A 23,423-nucleotide genomic window follows, 5' to 3' on the forward strand; every position below is an offset into this window, starting at 1 on the left:
AAATGAAAGTATACCATTTAGAACTTTCTACCATTTAGAACTACCCAGAGAACTGGAGATACTGAACTGCCCACCCCTCCCCTACTGATCTCTGTCTTAGTCTCTGTCTTTCTAACTTCCTTAGCAAGAATAGATGAATGCATATTAAGTCATGGTAAATAGCTAAAAGTCCTAGCAAAGGAATAGAAGTGAGGAGAGGTAGATTTTTAATTCCAAGTTTTCATTAGTCAACCAGATGACCATCTTGGATGTAAACTTCTCCTTTAATAAAACTGTGAGTAATAATCTTTTTTGTTTTTGTTTTGCTGAAATTTTCAAGCCCTAATATGAGAAATAGAATGAAAAAAATTCCTTGAACAAATAAAAGTCTTGTTCCTTCTTTGACTATCATAGACTCACATGGTTTAGACAAAGAGAATGTGGAAAGCCTCGTCCCTGATACTCTGGAGAAATTGCCTCTTAATGTTTTAACTTGCATCAAGGCGTGAACTATCCGTTTCCTCTCTGTAACTGACCCATTGGTAAAGTATTTACGGATACCATTTAGAAATTGCAGCAGGGACTCCACTTCATTTATTTTGTAAACTTGGCTCTAAAGACACAGATAAGTAAATATTTGAAGTATAGCATAGTTAAGTTTGAACACAAGTTGGTTACCCAAGTGTCCTGATTTTTCTTAGGTTTTGCCAACAAAGCAAATGCAAAGAAATCACCAATTCCTAAGCCCATAGGAATCTGGAAACTGAGTCACTGATACTTTTCCAAGATTTCACTCCATTTACTCACAATTGTGACACTTCCTTCATTTCTTTCTTCCTTTCTTTATCATTGTTGTTAATCCTTTAGAGAGCCCTGGTTCATTTTTTTCCCTTAAGATGGTGAGTCTACTGCTCCTCCCTGGACTATATGGAGGGCAGTTATTAGTGACAGCCCTTGCCCTTTATCGTGAACTATTTCTCGTACTCACTGGTGCTCAATTTGGAAGTTCAAGTGCCCAGTGAACCAGTCATTGAAAAAGGACTGTTCAACATTACAGGTGGCCAAGACCTGCAAAGAAAAAGCTTACGTTAGATGTAAATGAACTCATGTCAAACAAGAGATTTAGTTACTCTTTTAGTTATTCATCATTCAACAAGTGCTGATTGAGTATGCATTTTGTGTAACAAACCATGATGAATAGAAATTAGTCCCAGGTCTCAGGGACCTTATAATTATAAGGGAAATAAGGCATTTTGCTAAGAAGTATAGATAAGGCAATAGATATGAAGAAGTAAATAGGATCTGAGAGGACTAAGTCACTATTTGCCCTCAAATTCAGAAGACTAAGGTATCACGAGTAAGGACTTTGGCAGATGGAAGTGGGATTGTAGGACTCTGGTAGAAATTATAGGAGTTTGAATATAATTACCACAGGATAGACTTAAAGGACTTCTAAATGGGGAATAAAGCATACAAGGGCTTTAATCAAGGGTTTTGTGCATATAAATGCATTTATTAATATATACAAGTAGCTTCCTTTTTAATCTAATGTATTTTATTTTATACAAAGACAGACTGAGAAGAAGTTCATGGGATTCTCCAGACTACTTGGAACACTTATGAATGTGACTTTTATTCAGTGCCTTTCTAAGATTTAATTCTTGTTTGGGTTGTTGCCATTTTGAATGTTATTTTTGCAGATGCTCTATGTCAGGGTTCCTCGAAGTGTACGTTAGAGCACCTTGGGATTCCCTAGAACACTTTCAGGGGATCTTCAAGGTCAAAATGATCCCCATAATACTTCTGAGACAGTATTTGCCTTTTTCATTCTCATTCATGCATGCTTATAGCATGGGTTTTACCAGAGGCTATTAAACATAGGATGATGTCATCACTCTGATGTTAACCTTTATTGGCTTTAAATTAATTAATAGATACTTTAAAACTCTGTTTCAATTTCAAATACAGTAAGTATCAGTGGATATATCCTCCACAAATGAAAGCTCTTTGATGTTCTCAGTAACTTTTAAGAGTGGTTTCTTGACCAAAATGATTGAGAACCACTGCTGTGTGGAGTGTCCACTGAATCTGGAAATGGGCATGAAGAAGGAAGCAGTATGATGCCTGGATTCTCCAGTTTACACAACACAGCCAGTGTCAGGCTTAGGGGGCAGTGGTATTCTGCATGGGTCACAAGTCTTTTAATTGTTAACAGCATGCTTGCAGAGAATGCAGAGGCTGTTCTCTGGGCCCCACTATCTATACAATGAAATGAGGAGGATTCCAGGGTTCTCCCTTCTGTTATTCTAGGAGTGTGAGATTTGTTGAAAGGCTGTATCATGTTGAGGCAGGTTTAGTAAACCTTGCCTGTAAAGTGCCACACAGTAAACGTTTTAATTCTGCATCACAGCTACACAGTTCTGCTGTTTTAGAATGAAAGCTATCATAGAGAATATGTAATGTATGAGTGTGGCTGTGTTCCAATAAAACTACAAAAACACAGACTGGACTAGATTGGCCCTGTGACTGTAGGTTATTAAGCCTTGGTTAAGAGCAAAGTTTCTGAAATCAAACTGCTGAAGTTTAAAACCTGCTTCTAGGGAACTCCCACTGGTCCACTGGTTAAGACTGTGTGCTTAACACAAGTTTGATCCCTGGTAGGATAACTAAGACCTTGCATGCCACACAGTGTGGCCAAATAAATACATAAAACCTGCTTCTAGAAAAAAAAAAAAAAAAACCTGCTTCTACCACTTATCAGCTGTATGATCTTACACAAGTTATGCAACTTCTTCATGCCTCAATTTTCTCATTTGTAAAGTGGGAATACTCTGAGCATGTAGCTACATGTAGCTACATCTAATGTAACTACATGCAAAACAGTTGACGTGCCTGGCAAGCCTCCAATAAATATTATATGAGGTAAGCAGGTGGTAATCAGGATGCTTTGGTGGATACTTTCCCAAGAACAGCATTATTACCTGAGTGCTGAACCAGTCCTTGTTCTCCTCTTTGCTCATTTTCATTCATATGTGGCTCATCTGGGTAACATATGCAATCCAGGGACTCTCAAGAAAGCTTTAAGAGAATAAAAGGAAATTTAGATCATTCCTTGTGGAGTTTCAGTTCCGGTCACTGGGCTTGCATACCCACTGGCAGATCTGGCCAAGCATTAGAGGGAATGGTAGTGACTCAAAGGTTCCAATAAAGTGGTGGTTATTTGATTTTCATCTTTGCAGACCTTTTATATCTGAATATTACACACTAGGTATCAGTCACACTCCCTGTCTTGCAGCCTACTGTACCAGAGCAGCGTCCCCAGTATTTTCTGTAGGCATTGGTGCAAGGCTCAGAAGATCCTAGATAACTGAAGGTCAGGCTTCCCTGGTGGCTCAGTGGTCAAGATTCCATCTGCCAGTGCAGGAGATCTGGGTTTGATTCCTGGGTCAGGAAGATCCCCTGGACAAAGAAATGGCAACCGACTCCAGTATTCTTGCCTGTGAAACCCCCAGAGCAGAGGAGCCTGGCAGGCTACAGTCCATAGGGTCGCAAAAGAGTCAGACATGACTTAGCGACTAAAGCAACAACAACTTAAGGATATATGCAATGTGATTAAGAGCTTGGCTGTTGTCATCAGATAGAACTGGGTATTGTTCTATTTGTTCTATAATTGTGATTTGGCACTGCCACTGGCCCTTATTTGCTCTTGAATAAGTGATTTAATTTCTCTGAACTTTAGTTCTCTTACCAGAAAAATGAAATTGATACTATCTACATTGCCTGGTTATGTATTTTTGATTACATCAAATAAGATAATGCATGTAAAGCCTTTAGCAAATTGCCTGATGCATAGTAGCTACTGTTATAGTTATGAATAGTAATGCAAATGAATGAGGAAGGAATATATTGGGAAGTTGAAGAGGGTTATTAAGTTTAAAGTCATTCTGATTTGGGGAAAATCTCTAGTCATAAAATAACTTTTTAAAAGACTGGCCTCCTATTATCTTTGGTAAGTATTATGATGTCCAGCTGGATTACAGTTTGAAGGATTTGGTGATCAGGCAGAATGCAATTGTCCTTTGAGAAACATGTAGGTCCACTTAAATGTGGATATTTTTAAGTAAACACATATGCTACTACAAGATTAGTGGTTGCCTGAATTCACAGTTGTGGAACCACATATATGGATAGATGACTATGGAGCTTGAATATCTTTGGATTTCGGTAATTTAGGTGGGTCCAGGGATTAATCTTCTTCAGATGCTGAGGGATTACTATACTGCAATTGGGAATTGATCACGTGGGAAAAAAGGCAAGATTGGGCAAATTCAGTTTCCAAGAAACTCATTCAACTATTTCATCTGTTTTATCCTACATTTTCTTGGAAATGTCTCAGCTACAAGAAGGAGGTCTGGTGTCATAATCTGCTAATCATTGCTAATCATAAATATCAGAAAAAGGTGAGAGGACCATCCGGGTAATAAGAGTAGGATAATATTATTGTTTTCTTACTTGATTAAGTATATGAGCCCCATGGTTCCGAAGATTCCATAGAAAGGACCAAATGTGATGAAATAGCGGATATAAAAGCTGCTGACCCAGGCAATGTCCTGCGGAAAGAAGTGCTTGAAAGTTAAGCTAGTGGAAATAAAACTGGCTAAATCTTATATCCTGGTACTCAAGGAAGCTACATCTGGAAAGGACCAAGCATTTACATTTTTCCCTTTTCTACCAGCCTGATCTAGCTTTAGAGAAGGAATCGAGTTACTCACCTTCCAGTCCCTTCCGTGGTACATCTCTAGAATGGATTTCAGGTTGAGATATACTGGTATGAGAAGGGGGGCCCCAACTGAAAACAAAAACAAAAACAAAACAAGAAGATGGTGAACAAATGAGCAGATATGATTCTTATGCAAGCTAGTGGGAGTTGATCTCCTTAACATGCTACCCCTGGAATATTGCCCCTGAGAAGGGATGCAAGGTGGAGATCCATAACCACACTCTGGATGCTGCTGGGCTTTTAGAGTCTCTGAGGCTCAACCAGGACTTTGGTTCAAGCTCCCTTAAGGAGACTAGGGAAGCTTTGAAGATCCGAGTCATTCTTGATGAAGGTATCCTGGAAGGGATTCTGCTCTGAGCCTTTAAGTTTTCTCAGGGTCCCTGGAATCCTTCAATCCTTCACGATCCTTCATGTTGGACCCTGTCACAACATGTCAAGGTGGCAGATACAGAGCGGGCATACTGTGTCTGGCCAAATAGTTATTTGCCTGCATCTCTCCCAGGACCAGTGAAGTTGCTTGGAGCACATAGGAGTCATATGGACAACCTTCAGATTTTGACAACTCTCTCCTTGAGCAAACTTGAGTTGGATGCTCTGGACCCCCTTCCTGACTAAGCTTCACATTTGACCTGTAAACTTTCAAAGCCTGTGAACTGTCAGCACAGATGATTTTGTCCACCCTACACACTAAGAGACTTGCACAAATGTTAGAAATTGTTTCTAAGAACAGTTCAGGGCCATGCTCCTGGGATGACTCCAGCCCCCTTAAAATTCTTGAGAAAGTTCAAGACTGTCCAAAGAACTTACTACTTGTTCAGTATGCTTCTGACCTTCTTTTTATTCAATCATTTGTTAGAAAACTTACAATTATAAAATTCATACTGTGTCCCTCTGGAATGGATTGTCCCTAATCCAGAAATGTCTTTCTCAAGGACATGGGAGTCATCTCTTTGAAGTACAATCTTGGAGGATCGGGCTGTGTCCTGAGGCCTTTGGGAGGGTAAGGAGTTTGACTTTGATAAGCACCAGTGAGAAGACACACATGGCTTAACCACATGACCAGCTTTCCCTCCCTTTATCCTCTTTCCCTAATTTCCTTTAGCATGTCCCAGTGTTTTAAAAGTCTCCCCCCTTTCATTTCTGAGAGTTGAGCTCAGCTTATACTGAAGTACCTTTCCCTACTACAGGAATCTGCATGAAAGCTGTCTCGCCACCTTTAGGAAATGTCAAGCTTCATCTCTCTTTGACAGGTTGAGTAGGACTCATTTGTACCTGTCATACTAAGTTAAAGACATTTGAAAGAAAATGACAAAATGAAACAGCTCCTGAGGATGATGTGGTTTGTAAGCTGGGCATGCTGCAGTGAAGCTACAATATTCATCCATTCCTCGTAAGCTAAGGCTGTATTGTTTTACTACACACAGGAGGAGAGTTCAGACAAGAGACCCCAACAGTTTTTTCTTATGTGAATACACATCTGTCTGGGCTGGAATAGTTACCTTTCAAACTGGGGCACCAATGTCCTCCATATCCTTTTTGATCATGAAAGAGAATAACCGCATTAGGATAAGTCCTCAGAATTCTAGCACTGGAAGAGGCTGCAGTGGTGGTTGAGCCTCGTGTCTCAGAAAATGGACTCACAGGCCACCCCGGTCAGGCAGGAGACAGATGACCACTGGTGGCCAGTGTTTGGGCGAGCCAGACCATCTGCAACCGCTTCTCAATCTTAACACTGCTGGCATCTTAGGGTCAGATAATTCTTTATTGTTCAGAGCTGTTCTGTGTCCTGTAAGGCATTTCACAACATCCCTGGCTTCTGCCCCATGGATGTCAGTACGATTCCCCCCACCTTTGTTGCAATAATTAAAAAAGTATCTATACGGTGTCAAATGTCCCAATGGGGGCAACTATGTTCTTAGGTGAGGACCACTGATCTACAGGAAATGTTTGGAATCTTCCCTAATTTGGGTTTCTTTTACAAATGAGTAAGCATGTTTTAGATGAGCATATTTTGGGGTCCTAAACTTTTCTTTGTGAGCTATCATGAGTTTGACTTGGTTAAGAGCAGAACAGTTTTGCTTCTAATATTTTCATTGGTATTAGCATTATTCAGCTACCCTATTTTCTCTCAAGCCTAGAATATATCCAGATCTATCTTATATATGTGTGTGTGTGCATGTGTGTGTGTGTGTATCTGTCCACTAAAATACCTTCTCCAGCTGTATGTAAGCTGTGGGAACAGTCAACTTTCTTCCACACAGAAGCTCTGCAGGTGATTTTTATTCATGAGACTCTACCTATAGTCAGTGCTTGAGCATTCTTTTCCTACTTTTCCTCCCTATCCATATACCACTATCCTTTTCTTCTTCATAAGTATTGTATTTATCCAGGACGAGAATCACAGATACCAGACCCCTTGATTGGCATCCTGCCTCCCATCCTTCTTGGAACATCTCCTTCCCTGTACAGTAGCCAGAGTGATGAGATGCCCATTAAGAATGCCTAATCACTCTTCTATTTTCCTTTTCATATTTCACCCAGGTAAGTCTGAAATAAAGCATGCTGCTTTTTTGAGGCACAACTAGACATGGGATCATCTCTCTGTGGGAGATTTCAGTCATGCCTTCTGGTTTGACAACAGTTTGCTTCAAGGAAATGGGAAGATAAGGATTGTGGCCCCATGTGTGACTCACCCATGTAGAAGTACAGGTGCTGCTTCTCGTAGTTGATGTATTTGATTTTACTGTTGCCATACTGAATGGAGAGAAAATAAAACTAAAGTAAGAACAATATAGACTTCTGTTATTATACTCAAGGTCGTGTGTGTGTGTGCGCCCATGCGTGTGTGTGTGTGTGTAGAATACCTATAGAAAGAGCCATCTGGTCAGAGTTCATTTACTGTCAAACTGAAGCCACTGAAGAACCAGAATTGAAGGGGAAGGAAATACTGTGGTGCCTTTTTCTTTATTTAAATGTGGGCAATTCTTGCAGGGGTGGCTTATTCCATTTGACTTCAGGGATTGTAATCGTTTATTATTATATCCATGGGAGCCATTTTGAAATTTTTGTCCTGGTGTGGAATGGAACAGTGATGGAGGAGAAATATTTCTGATAAGTTTTCAAGGTCTTTTTCAACCTATGTGCTTAGAATTCTGCTTGAAGCTCAGGCTACTTGTATCCATTCATCCATTTAACAGATATTTGTTGAATGGTTGTGTTATAAAACACATAGTCATAACCTCTAGTATCTACTTCATCTTTCCTCCTTTAAGTCCATTGTGGATCTCATCCTGTGATTTACTCATTTTTAAGGCATGATAATATATAATCTTACCACTGGAAATTTGAGTCATTTTCCAGGGGTCTTCTTAGTTAACTTAGTCTGTACCCAAATGCACAAGGGCAACAAATATCTTGAGAGGAGGCATAGAAGTAATGGTTTATCTCTATTACCTAAGAGACACTTAATAAACGTCTAGCTGAAGTAATTAATGAATGAATGATAATTCAAATCTCTATAATTTTACCATATGTTTAGTCAGTTAAAACACTGTGAGCCAAAAACAACAACAACAACAACAACAACACTGTGAGCCATGTTTGATTTTTGCCTTTCCTCTTCTTTTAATGCTTTCCCTTCTACATATTTCTTCTGTTATTTGGATATTAGACTTGACCTTTCTTTCTCTTACTATCATGAATAAAAATAAATGTCATGGTGATAAAATAATGATAGTTATTTACAGTTACTCCCATCTGGATTTAAGTGGTAGGAAACTACAAACAAAGCTAGTTGAGGTGATGGAATTCCAGTTGAGCTATTTCAAATCCTAAAAGATGATGCTGTGAAAGTTCTGCACTCAATATGTCAGCAAATTTGGAAAACTCAGCAGTGGTCACAGGACTGGAAAAGGTCAGTTTTCATTCCAATCCCAAAGAAAGGAAATCCCAAAGAATGCTCAAACTACCACACAATTGCACTCATCTCACACACTAGTAAAGTGATGCTCAAATTCTCCAAGCCAGGCTTCAGCAATACGTGAAATGTGAACTTCCAGATGTTCAAGTTGGTTTTAGAAAAGGCAGAGGAACCAGAGATCAAATTGCCAATATCTGCTGGATCATCAAAAAAGCAAGAGAATTCCAGAAAATCATCTATTTCTGCTTTATTGACTATGCCAAAGCCCTTGACTATGTGGATCACAATAAACTGTGGAAAATTCTGAAAGAGATGGGAATACCAGACTACCTGACCTGCCTCTTGAAAAACCTGTATGCAGCAGGTCAGGAAGCAACAGTTAGAACTGGACATGGAAAGACAGACTGGTTCCAAATAGGAAAAGGAGTACGTTAAGGCTGTATATTGTCACCCTGCTTATTTAATTTGTATGCAGAGTACATCATGAGAAATGCTGGGCTGGAGGGAGCACAAGCTGGAATCAAGATTGCCAGGAGAAATATCAATAACCTCAGATATGCAGATGACACCACCCTTATGGCAGAAAGTGAAGAGGAACTAAAGGGCCTCTTGATGAAAGTGAAAGAGGAGAGTGAAAAAGTTGGCTTAAAGCTCTACATTCAGAAAACTAAGATCATGGCATCCTGTCCCATCCCTCCATGGCAAATAGATTGGGGAACAGTAGAAACAGTGGCTGACTTTATTTTTTTGGGCTCCAAAATCACTGCAGATGGTGATTGCAGTTATGAAATTAAAAGACGCTTACTCCTTGTAAGGAAAGTTATGACCAACCTAGACAGTATATTAAAAAGCAGAGACATCAATTTGTCAACAAAGCTTCATCTAGTCAAGGCTATGGTTTTTCCAGTGGTTATGTATGGATGTGAGAGTTGGACTATACAGAAAGCTGAGCACCAAAGAACTGATGCTTTTGAACTGTGGTGTTGGAGAAGACTCTTGAGAGTCCCTTGAACTGCAAGGAGATCCAACCAGTCCATCCTCAAGGAAACCAGTGCTGGGTGTTCATTGGAAGGACTGATGTTGAAGCTGAAACTCCAATACTTTGGCTATCTCATGCGAAGAGCTGACTCATTTGGAAAGACCCTGTTGCTGGGAAAGATTGAGGGAAGGAGAAGGGGACGACAGAGGATGAGATGGTTGGATGGGATCACCGACTCAATGGACATGGATTTGGGTGGACTCTGGGAGTTGGTGATGGACAGTGATGCCTGGCATGCTGCGGTTCACGTGGTCACAAAGAGTCGGCTGCTACTGAGCAACTGAACTGAACTGAAACTTGAAAGAGGGAGTTGGTGGGAAATTTTGGAGGGTTGGCTAATATAGGTGAAGGGTTGATTTTTGAGTATTGTTCCAAAGGAGAAGTCTAACTTTTCCAGAGTATGAACACAGGACCTGGCCCCTACAGGATTTAATTAATACTTGTTGAAGGAATGAATATTTGAAGAACGTGGTACAAACTGACAGTAAAATGGGAAGAACAGAAATGTTTAGGGCTTATCCTTATTAGTTTTGTTGTGAAACAATTGGATTTTAGAGATTAAATGATTTTAAGTAATGTGTTGTGCAGTTGCTTTGAAGTTAAAGTATACAGAAACCTAAGGCTTGAGGAATATGTCTCTAGAATGGTGGAGAAGTGATGATGTCTCCATCCTCTGTGAAGAGGCAGCATGTGATCTGGATACAGTTCTATGAAAGACACTTCTGGGGGGAGTCAGGCTGCCTCATGAACTCCAGTGAGACAAATCTCCATTGCTTTGAGGGAATGAGGAGAGAAGTCAAAATGTCATAAGTTTAGTGATCAGCCGAGGAGTTCACAGGGATTCCCTGGTGGCTCAGACTGTAGAGCGTCTGCCTGCAATGTGAGAGACCCTGGTCTGATCCCTGGAGAAGGAAATGACAACCCACTCCAGTATGATTGCCTGGAAAATCCCATGGGTGGAGGAGCCTGGTGGGCTACAGTCCATAGGGCCTCAAAGAGTCAGACATGACTGAGCGACTTCACTGCAGGAGTTCGCAAACTTTAGAGAGCTCTGACTTGTTTGTGGAGTCATGGTGAAGAACAACTGAGTGAAGACTACAAGGTTTCTTTCTTTCTTTATATCTCGGCAGGAGACTTTTTCTCCTAATTGAAAGAAGGTTGTCTTCCCAAACTGGGAAAACCTATTTTCAGAAAGTTGCACAATTCTGGTTACCACAAAGTCCACACAGCAACTGACCAAGCTACACTTCTTTGTTGTTAGAAAGCACCTAAATTCTTCCAGAAGGAGATAGAGCCTCTGCCTAAGCACTTAATTCTCAGGATTTATCATTTCCTCTCAAGGAAGGATAACTTTCTGGGTTATCCTTATACCTTCTATGTTGAAAGCAGACTCTAAAAATCTTGGTAATAATCCTTACATGCTGGTTTTTAAGCTGAGGTTTAAGAAAGTCAACAGCTGAGACATTCTGGAGTTTGTCTTCCTTTTTCTGTTGCTTAAGAGGTCTGAATTAGAGGTGAGGTCCTAAGTGTATTATGAGGCATTTGAGCTGAGTTTCATGTGTAAATGAACCAAAATGAACATAGAAATAAAAATAACAACTTAGTTTCTTCCAACAGCTATAATTAGTTGACATATGTAGACGTTTTGTGATTTAGCACTTGTTGAGTGTTCTGCCATGCCTTCTATGAGTGATTTAGCCTGAAAGACTTTTAAGATCATTTAGTCATTGATTCCACATTTTATTCTTTCTTTCAAAACCAGATTCACTTATTTAAAATCTATATCCTGGACTTAAAAGAAGAAGAGATGCTCTGAAATCATGCTTGAAGTCAGAATCTCCAGCCTGATCTCCTCAAGACAAAGGTGTAGACCTTTTCAAGAACGACTTCCTGAAACATTTCTCTAGTGCTTAGGATTTCTAAACATACCTTGACAGGTTGTAAATCTCCAATAACAAAAAGTGGGCCTACATCAATATCTGGGTCTTTGGGGTAGATGTTTGTTTTGACATGATGTTGGAAGTGCCGGTTATTCCACCATTTTGCAGATAGGCCCTGAGGAGAAGAGAACATTCATTAGCTGCAAGATTTCTCTCCTGAAATATCTTTCATTATCAGAGTTTTCCAAAACTAAAGAAAACCAACCCTGAATATTCATTGGAAAGACTGATGCTGAAGCTGAAGCTCCAAAATACTGGCCACCTGATGTGAAGAGCCAACTCAATGGAAAAGTCCCTGATGCTGGGAAAGATTGAAGGCAGGAGGAAAAGGGGATGACAGAACATGAGATAGTTGGATGGCATCACTGACTCAATGGACATGAGTCTGAGCAAACTTTATGAACTGATGAAGGACAGGGAAGCCTGGTGTGCTGCATTCATGGGGTCAGAATGAGTTGGACATGACTAGCGCATGAATAGTAATAATCAGAGTTTTCTGCCTACATCTCCAAAGTTTAATTAAGATATGGATTCCTGGAACATGCTGTCCCTCATGCCTGGGTCACAGCATGATTCTCTGGCTAGAGGTTTTAAAAGCCTACCAGCAAATAATTATCTTATCCAGGAACACACATTCCAGCGTAAAACAACTCCTGATAATGAAGAAGAATAAAAACCATTGAAATGTCTTTCCATCTTTCTTTTTATTGTCCTCCTTTTAAAAAGAAATATGAAATAGGTAGAGCAGAGAGTACACTTCTTATTTTATAAATAAAGAATCTTCAGCCCTAAAACTAATTAGTTCTGGGAAGGAAATGGCCCCAGGGTTCCTACTTCAATGAATATTTTAAAGAGTCATGGATCTGAAGTCATCTCCTATGGGGGCTTGCCTCTGATCATCACATGTTCAAGCTTCAATGATCTCATTAAATATAAGTGACAATAAAAGCATTTTAGTTGATGCTGAGCTCATATCACCTCTGATTAAGTTGTTTGGGATTTTCTATCTTTCAGTGAATATCTGAACGTTTTAACAGAGAAAAGGATTTGGAAGCACATCAACTTAGTTGCATCCACTGGGTGTATAAATGCTTCTGTGTGGTTTGGGAAAATTATCTACCCTTTGATGTTCAACTTCATCTTCAGTAAATATAGTATAATATAATGACATTTACCTGTATGGGTTGTGTGAGGAAACATGAGATGCTGTAAGTAGAATGCTGGCATATTGAGATATTCAATTTCTCTTCTCTTCCTCTATTATGTTAATCATTTATAGAAAAATACGCAATAGTCATAGTTTTTATTGCATATTTGACATCTCTCAAAAATTGATTAACACGTATTTTAGATCTGCAGTGCTCAGTAGAGTAGCCATTATCTATGTGTGGCCACTGAGCATCTGACCACTCAAATTGAGGCAGGCCGTGTAAGTATATAATACGTACTAGATCCAAAGCCTCAGAATGAAAAAAGAAATGTAAAATATATTAATAATTTTTATATTTCTTTCATGTTAAAGTGAAAATATTTGGAATATATACAGGAGTAATAATGTTGGAAGAGGGTGTTTGCTGTGACAGGCCAGTGTGTTCTCTTGGCAAAATTCTTTTGGCCTTTGCCCTGCTTCATTCTGTACTCCAAGGCCAAAGTTGCCTGTTATCCCAGGTGTCTCTTGATATCCTACTTTTGCATTCCAGTCTGCTATAATGAAAAGGGCATCTTTTTTGGGTGTTAGTTCTAGAAGGTCTTATAGGTCTTCATAGAACCATTCAACTTCAGCTTCTTTGGCATTAGTGTTTGGGGCATAGACTTCGATTACTGTGATATTGAATGGTTTGCCTTGGAAATGAAAGAGATCATTCTTTCATTTTTGAGATTGCATCCAAGTACTGCATTTTGGACTCTTTTCTTGACTATGATGGCTACTTCATTTCTTCTAAGGGATTTTTGCCCACAGTAGTAGATACAGTGGTCATCTGAATTAAATTCACCCATTCCAGTCCATTTTAGTTCACTGATTCCTAAAATGTCGATGCTAACTCTTGCCATCTTCTGTTTGACCACTTCCAATTCTCCTTGATTCATGGACCTAACATTCCAGGTTCCTATGCAACATCGCTCTTTACAGCATTGGACTTTACTTCCACCACCAGTCACATCCATGGCTTGGCGTTGTTTTCACTTTGGCTACATCTCTCCATTCTTGCTGGAGTTATTACTCCACTCTTCTCCAGTAGCACATTGGATACCTAATGACCTGGGAGTTCATCTTTCACTGTCATATCTTTTTGCCATTTCATACTATTCATGGGGTTATCAAGGCAAGAATACCGAAATGGAGTACAAAATGAAGCAGGGCAAAGGCGAGCAGAGTTAGCTAGACTTGGATTACTGTGATACTGAATGGTTTGCCTTGGAAATGAACAGAGACCATTCTGTCATTTGGTTCTTCACCAAATCCTAGAACATCAGAGAAAAGCTGAGATCCAGTTGAAGTCCTAATTTTAGAGATGAGAACTCTAAGAGCCAGAGATGAAATCTGACTTGTTCGGGGTTGCACAGTGAGCATTATCAGAGCCAGGGCTGAAACCGACGGTCATCAATCCTTGTACTGTTATCAGGTTTCCACCCATCATTCCATTCCTGCATCCATCCCTTCATGCATTCCACACATGCTTATGGAAGGCCTACTGCATGTTAGGCACTCTGCTAGGCGCTGCATTTCAGGGGTGCATAGGGCAGTGTGCCTATCCTCCTGGAGCATATGTGAGGAAGATAAGACCAACTGCCCCTGCTTTTTCCAGCAGTCTGGGTTTTGCAACCCTCAACTCTTAAACAGAGCCATCTAACTTTCCTTTGGTTTCTCTCTTTTGTTAAACTTTTCTCTATTCTGCATCTTTTGTTTTATTTATACATAGTCCTCCCATGGCTAAAATGGTTGGCTGGATTCCCCTAGCCCCCCAGAGGTACATGTCCAGATCCCTTCTAAGAATATCCCTACTCATGACTTTATAGGGTATATCTCCTGAGAGGTGTTTCTTTAGTGGTGTACCAGGGATTGGGCCAAATAGTTTATTGGCTAAGAAAAAAACAGAACTTCTTAATAAAAATAAACCTTTCCTCCTAGACAGTTAAAATTCTAATTTTAGCATATATGTTATAATGTTATGTTATATATATATATATATATATATATATATATATATATATATATATATATTCACTACATTATTTGTATATTTACATTTACTTTTGGGATGTGTGCTAAAAATTTTTGCTGATAAGCATATGTAGAAACCACTGCTTAGGGAAATGACTTTCAGAATCCCATCATAGTCCTAGAACATTTACCTGGATATGACTCATCACAAATTTTTGCATCAGGCGGTTCCACTTGGACTTCTTAAATATGGATAGGTGTCCCATGTCATGCTGCAGAAATGAACCCTGAGCCTGGAAGAGACAGGGTTGCAGTCAGAGAAGTTGACAAGGAAAGAAGAAAGCAGTAAGTGGGCCCGCTGGTGGGTTCGGGACCCCATGAGAACAGTGGAGGTCTCTGTATCTGTCACACTTGCTGAGTGCTTTCCCGTCCCTGTACCTTTGCACAGGTGGCTCTCTAAGCCTAGAATCTTCTCTCTACTGTCAGAATCGTCCAGTGTGGAATGGAAGGAGGATGCCTTTGGAGTCAGGCTGACTAGGGCTCTGAACTGTCCTTCACCACTTTACAAGTTATACAACTCTTGGCAAGCTAGTCGGTGGCTCTGAGCTCAGTTCTTTGTCTGAGAAGCAGGGATTATAACATTATACCTTGCTCATTCAGCTGTCTTGCAGGCAAAATACATGTAAAATTCCTGATAATCCTAAGCAGTCAAACAAGTATTTGTTTCCTTTCTTGATTCCAAAAGTTGCTTCTCAAAGAATAAAGCAGGTTGACTTTTCAAGAAAAAAATTAGCATATAAAATTTTGTAATTAACATTGATGTTAATTCTCCATGAAACCATCCCCAATTGCCTCAATTAGAATTAGATGCCTCTTTCTGCTCCAACAGCTCATGCTTGTTTCTTTCCCTTCTGCCTTGTATTGTGTCTAGATATTTAAATGACCATCTCCTCCACTGGATGACTGCTGCCCAAGTGCAGGGTCAGGTGTGTTTCCCTTTGTGTCCACAATACAGTGTTGTGGGCATAGAAGGCCCTCTTCAGAGATCTGTGCTTCATTCAAAGGATCTATCAATTGCCCTGATACATGCCAGTTGCTGATTGCCATTTCTGCAGAATCCATGATCCTATTATCATGTAATAATAAGTAGACTCTCTTCATAGACTGATGTATTGATAAGTATTGGTGAAGTGAGGCTTTTGGCTAGGGTCTCAGGGAATTTTTTTTAAAAATACATATTATATATATAACATTTTAAGTAGAATCTTTTATTATTAAACAGCATGTATAAATAGTGAATACACACACACACACACACATATATAGATACATACATATAGGTATGAATTAATGCCGGGAGAAATATCAATAACCTCAGATATGCAGATGACACCACCCTTATGGCAGAAAGTGAAGAAGAACTAAAGGGCCTCTTGATGAAAGTGAAAGAGGAGAGTGAAAAAGTTGGCTTAAAGCTCAACATTCAGAAAACTAAGATCATGGCATCTGGTCCCATCACTTCATGGCAAATAGATGGGGAGACAGTGGAAACAATGTCAGACTATTTTTTTGGGCTCCAAAATCACTGCAGATGGTGACTGCAGCCATGAAATTAAAAGACGCTTACTCCTTGAAAGGAGAGTGATGACCAACCTAGATAGCATATTAAAAAGCAGAGACATTACTTTGTCAACAAAGGTCCATCTGGTCAAGGCTATGGTTTTTCCAGTGGTCATGTATGCATGAGTTGGGCTGTGAGGAAAGCTGAGCACTGAAAAATTGATGCTTTTGAACTGTGGTGTTGGAGAAGACTCTTGAGAGTCCCTTGGATTGCAAGGAGATCCAACCAGTCCATCCTAAAGGAGATCAGTCCTGGGTGTTCATTGGAAGGACTGATGTTGAAGCTGAAACTCCAATACCTTGGCCACCTCATGCAAAGAGTTGACTCATTGGAAAAGACCCTGATGCTGGGAGGGATTTGGGGGCAGGAGGAGAAGGGGACGACAGAGGATGAGATGGCTGGATGGCATCACCGACTTGATGGGCAAGAGTTTGAGTAAATTCCGGGAGTTGGTGATGGACAGGGAGCCCTGGCATGTTGCGATTCATGGGGTCGCAAAGAGTCAGACACGACTGAGCGACTGAACTGAACTGAACTGTATGTGGGGCTTCCTTTTTCATGGTGGCTAAGACGGTAAAGAATCTGCCTGTAATGTGGGAGACTCGGATTTGATCCCTGGGTCAGGAAGATTCTCTGGTAAAGGGAATGGCGTCCTATTCCAGTATTCTTGCCTGAAGAAATCCATGGACAGAGGAGCCTGGTGGGTTACAGTCCACGGGGTCTAAAAAAGTTGGAAACAACTGAGCGATTAAAAAGAAAAAAAAAAAAATAAGTTCACGTATGTGCATATAGTCTTAATAAAATCATTGAACAACCATTAAAAATGTTGGTTTTTTTAATGAATGAAAGATAAAGGCAAAGGTTACATGGTCTAGAACAGAACTTCAGTTACTGACATTGTGTGGATAATATCGGGCAAAGGGTAGCAACTGTCAAGGATATTTACCACATGCCAGTCTCTGTGCTAGGTACTCTACAGAGTAACTTGTTTAGTTCTCCTGAGAATATTTTCATAAAAAAATCATTACCCTGTGTTACAGATGAGAGAACTGGGGCCCAGTGGGTTTTGATAACTTGCTGGTGTCAGACACTGATGAGTAGCTTGCCAGGAAGTGCTGGGCAGCCACTGACACCAGTGTAAAGAGGGAAGAAAAAATTCTGAGGCTTCCCATAGATCCGCTGCCTGGGCTTAGGACACCTACTTACTTGAGCAACCGTGAGAAGAAGAGAAATGAGCATTGTGATAAGCCAGCCATTGCCAAAATGCCACACTATTACCCAAGCCAGGGCTTCCAAGATCAAGACCTGGGCGAAGTGAAGGAAGAAGAACCCCAGGTTGGCAGTGAACATATTCATGGTCTCTAATGTCCTCCGCAGTTCTTGGAAATCTTCCACCAACTGGGACTGTGAGATAAATATTCAAGAAAGGAATTAGTTCCTTCAGTGGAGAGGGAGTACAGATGAACATAATTATTAATCTATTTTAATAATTAAATCTATGATGCTTTAATTTTATGAATATACATTTATTCATTTAATAAGTATAATTATGCATAATTTAAACAAAAAAAATTTTTTAAAATTAACAGAAGCAAAATGCTTAAAATAAGTTACGAAATTTTTTTTTTCTGGAGAAGAGGCAGATGAGTAGTCATTTGTAAAGTGTCCTCAAATTGTTATGGGACTTATACTTCTTTTTTTTGGGGGGGGGGTGGGGGGTTTCAATGAAGAGATACATATCTCTAACAATTCTCTTTTTAAAACTGATTAATTAAAAAATTTTTGATGCAGATCATTTCTTTGGAAGTCTTTATTGAATTTGTGACAATATTGATTTTATTTTATGGTTTTTTTTTTTTTTTTTGGCTGTGAGGCATGTGAGATCTTGGTTCCCTGATGAGGGATCAAACCTGCACCCACTGCATTGAAAGGAGAAGTCTTAATGACTGGGCTGCCAGGGAAACCCCCCAAAAGTAGTTTTCTACTTTTCAGAACAAAGAGTTTTATTGACATGTAGGTGATGAACAATGTTGCATTGGTCTCAGGTATATAGCAAGTGATATATATGTGTGTTTATATACACATATTGTTTCTTCAGAGTCTATTCCATTCTAGACCATTATGAGATACTGAATATAGATCCCTGCCAAACAGTAGGTTTTTGTTGTTTGTCTGTTTTATATGTAGAAGTGTGTATCTATTAATAATAGTTGCCTTTTTAAATCAATGTGTTGTTTGATCTCTGATTATACTTTGGGGAACTTTGCTATCTACATGGATCTGTGTTACTTTCTAAGTTATCAGCTGATAACATAGATAAGTGGCTGGCTTATCACAATATTCATTTCTTTTCTTCTCACGGTTGCTCAGGTAAGTAGGTATCCTAAGCCCAGGCAGTGGCTTTATGACTGGCATATCAATATGCCAGTCTTTAGCATGTGCAAAAGACTTCTCTATGAATGACAGAGTTCACTTAGATTAGCTCAAAGGATGAATGTCCTGTGAGATGCTCAGAAGCTCTACAGGAGTAAGACAGGGTTTCCTGTGGTATTAGTGTGTGTGTCCGTTGGTTGGAGGAGTCCTGATTCTGTGTAGATGCACTGTGCTTATGTATGTAGGTCAAGTGCTAGCACTGATTTACAAACTTGCACATCATACTCGAGAGTCAGTGAAAGGCCTGGGAAGAAATATCTTCTTACCTTAATGACTATAATGGGTTTGAAACTCAGACTGTTGAGAAAGTGACCAGGATATAACAATGAAAACTGGATTGTTCAGATGTAAAAGAGAAGAGAACTTTGAAATAATAATAAAAAAAGAGCTATGAATATAATCCTAGAAGCAAGAAAATTCATTTAAAAATTCACTGATAAAACTTTTAAATGATCCAATCCCTGAGAAAAGTCTGGATGGTCTCATCTCTAGAGGCCCCATGAACATCAGAATTCTGGTGGCCATAGATAACTTTAATAGATCACACAAGTGTGCTAGTCAACAAAAGAGTCTGAAATACAGTACTTGGGTGCAAAATAAAAAATTAAAGATGATTTCTGTTCATTCCCAAGGGAAACCATTCAATATCAGAGTAATCCAAGTCTGTGCCCTGACCACTAATGCTGAAGAAGTTGAAGTTGGATGGTTCTCTGAAGACCTACAAGACCTTCTAGAATTAATAGCAAAAAAGATGTCCTTTTCATCATCAGTTCAGTTCAATCAGTTGTGTCCAACTCTGCGACCCAATGGACTGCTACATGCTAGGCTTTCCTGTCCATCACCAACTCCTGGAGCTTAATCAAACTCATGTCCATTTATTCAGTGATGCCATCCAACCATCTCATCCTCTCTTGTCCCCTTCTCCTCCGCCTTCAATCTATCCCAGCATCAGGGTCTTTTCAAATAAGTCAGTTCTTTGCATCAGGTGGCCAAAGGATCGTACTTTCAGCTTCAGCATCAGTCCTTCCAATGAATATTCAGGACTGATCTCCTTTAGGATGGACTGGTTGGATCTCCTTGCAGTCCAAGAGACTCTCAAGTGTCTTCTCCAACACCACAGTTCAAACGCATCAATTCTTCAGTGCTTAGCTTTCTTTCATCATAGGGGATTGGAATGCAAAAGTAGGAAGTCAAAAGATACCTGGAGTAACAGGTATGCCTGTTACAAAGTAACAAGCTTTGCCTTGGAGTACAAAAGGAAGCTGGGCAAAGGCTAACAGAGTTTTGCCAAGAGAACTAACTAGTCATGACAAACACCCTCTTCCAACAACATAATAGATGACTCTACACATGGACATCACCAGATGGTCAATACAGAAATCACATTGATTATATTTTTTGCAGCCAAAGATGGAGAAGCTCTATATAATCAGCAAAAACATGACTGGGAGCTGATTGTGGTTCAGATCATGAATTCCTTATTTCAAAATTCAGACTTAAATTGAACAAAGTAGGGACAACCACTAGGCCATTCAGGTATGACTTGAGGGAAATCCCTTGCACTTATACAGTGGAAGTGAGAAATAGATTCAAGGTATAAGATCTGACAGACAGTGCCTGAAGAACTATAGACAGAGGTTCATAACATTGTACTGGAGGTAGTGATTAAAATCATCCCCCTGGAAAATAAATGCAAAATGGCAAAGTGGTATCTGAGGAGGCCTTACAAATAGCTGAGAAAAGAAGAGAAGTGAAAGGCAAAGGGGAAAAAGAAAGATATATACATCTGAATGCAGAGTTCCAGAGAATAGCAAGTAGAGATAAGAAAGCCTTCCTCAGTGATCAGTGCAACGAAATAGAAGAAAAAAATAGAATAGGAAAGACTGGAGATCTCTTCACAAAAATTAGAGATACCAAGGGAAAATTTCATACAAAGATGGGCACAATAAAGGACAGAAACCATATGGACCTAACAGAAGCAGAAGATATCAGGAAGAGGTGGCAAGAATACACAGTAGAACTATACAAAAAAGATCTTAATGACCCAGATAACCATGATGGTGTTGTGATCACTCACCAAGAGCCAGACATGCTGGAGTGTGAAGTCAAGTGGGCCTTAGGAAGCATCACTAACAACAAAGCTAGTGGAGGTGATGGAATTCCAGCTGAGTTATTTCAAATCCTAAAAGATGATGCTGTGAAAGTGCTGCACTCAATATGCCAGCAAATTTGGGAAACTCAGCAGTGGCCACAGGACTTGAAAAATCAATTTTCTTTCCAATCCAAAAGAAAGGCAATGCCAAAGGATGTTCAGACTTCTGCACAATTGCACTCATTTCACACAATAGGAATTAATGCTTAAAATTCTCCAAGCTAGGCTTCAACAGTATGTGAACTGAGAACTTCCAGATGTACAAGCTCGATTTAGAAAAGGCAGAGGAACCAGCAATCAAATTACTAACATCTGTTGTATCACAGAGAAAGCAAGAGAATTCCAAAAGACATCTACTTCTGCTTCATTGACTATGCTAAAGCCTTTGACCATGTGGATCACAACAAACTGAGGAAAATTCTTCAATAGATGGGAATACCAGAATGCCTTATCTGCCTCCTGAGCAACCTGTATGCAGGTCAAGAAGCAACAGTTAGAACTGGACATGGGACAATGGAGTGATTCTAAATTCAGAAAGGAGTACATCAAGGCTGTATGTAATAACCCTGCTTATTTAACTTCTATGCAGAGTATATAATGCAAAATGTCAGGCTGGATGAAGCAGAAGCTGGAGCCAAGATTGCTGGGAGAAATATCAATAACCTCAGATATGCAGATGACACCACCCTTATGGCAGAAAGTGAAGAGGATCTGAAGAGCCTCTTGTTGAAGGTGAAAGAGAAGAGTGAAAAAGCTGGTGTAAAATTCTACATTCAAAAAATGAAGATCATGGCATCCGGTCCCATGATTTCATGACAAATCACAGTAACATTATACTGGAGGTGTTGATCAAAATCATCTCCAAGGAAAAGAAATGCAAAAAGGCAAAATGGTGTCTGAGGAGACCTTACAAATAGCTGAGAAAAGAAGAGAAGTGAAAGGCAAAGGAGAAACAGAAAGGTATACCCAACTGAATGCAGATTTCCAGAGAATAGCAAGTAGAGATAAGAAAGCATTCTTATGCGAACAAAGCAAGAAGTAGAGGAAAATGATAGATTGGAAAAAGCTAGAGTTCTCTTCAACAAAATTGGAAATGTCAAGGGAACAATTCTTTCTAAGATGGGCATTGTAAAGACCTAACACAAAAGAAAATATTAAGAAGATGTGGCAAGAATAAACAGAATTATACAAAAAAAACTCTAATGACCCAGATAACCAGGATAGTATGGTCATTCACCTAGAGCCAGACATTTTGGAGTGTGAAGTCAAGTGGGCCTTAGAAAGCATTGATATGAACAATGCTAATGGAGGTGATTATAGCTAATGGAGGTGATGGAATTCCAGCTGAGCTATATCAAATCCCAAAAAGATAATGCTACTATAGTGCTACACTTGGTATGCAAATTTGGGAAACTCAGCAGTGGCCACAGGACTTGAAAAATCAATTTTCATTCTAATCCCAAAGAAAGGCAATGCCAAAGAACATTCAAAGTACCACATAATTGTTCTCATTTCACATTCTAGCAAGGTAATGCTCAAAATCCTTCAAACTAGAGCTCAATAGTACATGAACTGAGAACTTCCAGATATACAAGTTGGATTTAGAAAAGGCAGAGGAACCAAAAATCAAATTGCCAACATCTGTTGGATTATAGAATAAGCAAGAGAATTCCAGAAAAACAAAACAAAACAAAAAACCTGCTTCACTGACTACTCTAATATTCCTCTGGGTTTAGTGTTTCTTCTGACCCTTTGTGGATCACAACATGCTGTGGAAAATTCTTAACGAGATGGAAGAGGTAGACCTGCCTCCTGAGAAACCTGTATGCAGGTCAAGCAGCAACAGTTCGAACCAGACTTGGAACAATGCGCTGGTTTAAAATTGGGAAAGGAGTATGTCAAGGCTGTATATTGTCACCTGCTTATTTAATTTATATGCAGAGTACATCATGTGAAATGCTGAGCTGGATGACACAGAAGCTGGAATCAAGATTGCTGGGAGAAATATCAACAACTTCAGATAAGAAGATCATACCACTCTGATGGCAGAAAGTGAAGAGGAACTAAAGAGTCTGTTGATGAAGGTGAAAGAGGAGGGTAAAAAAGCTGGCTTCAAACTCAACATTCAAAAAATGAAGATCATGACATTCAGTTCAATCACTTCATGGCAAATAGATGGGGAAAAATAGAAACAGTGACAGACTTTATTTTCTTGGGCTCAAAAATCACTGCAGCTGGTGACTGCAGCTATCAAATTAAAAAATGCTTGCTCCTTGGAAGAAAAGCAGTGACAAACCTAGACAGCAAATTAAAAAGCAGAGACGTTACTTTGCCAACAAAGGTCCATATAGTCAAAGCTGTGGGTTTTCCAGTAGTCATGTGTAGATGTGAGAGTTG

At 39.6% G+C, this 23,423-nt stretch overlaps 1 protein-coding gene across 1 annotated transcript in view; it reads right to left on the reverse strand.

Annotated features, from left to right (window-relative positions):
- Positions 1–23,423, reverse strand: part of LOC122699827 (fatty acid desaturase 2-like protein FADS2B) — a 36,369-nt gene that overhangs the window by 394 nt on the left and 12,552 nt on the right. The window contains exons 3-10 of the mRNA XM_043912226.1: positions 17,648–17,845; positions 15,012–15,113; positions 11,647–11,772; positions 7,453–7,513; positions 4,752–4,828; positions 4,492–4,589; positions 2,961–3,057; positions 968–1,047 (exon numbers count right to left, since the gene is read on the reverse strand). Coding sequence (XP_043768161.1) covers positions 3,006–3,057; positions 4,492–4,589; positions 4,752–4,828; positions 7,453–7,513; positions 11,647–11,772; positions 15,012–15,113; positions 17,648–17,845 — 714 coding nt within the window. The 3' untranslated portion in view covers positions 968–1,047; positions 2,961–3,005. The remainder of the gene's footprint in view (positions 1–967; positions 1,048–2,960; positions 3,058–4,491; positions 4,590–4,751; positions 4,829–7,452; positions 7,514–11,646; positions 11,773–15,011; positions 15,114–17,647; positions 17,846–23,423) is intronic.

The sequence above is a fragment of the Cervus elaphus genome, chromosome 1 (genome assembly GCF_910594005.1).
Source record: "Cervus elaphus chromosome 1, mCerEla1.1, whole genome shotgun sequence".
Classification (NCBI taxonomy): domain Eukaryota; kingdom Metazoa; phylum Chordata; class Mammalia; order Artiodactyla; family Cervidae; genus Cervus; species Cervus elaphus.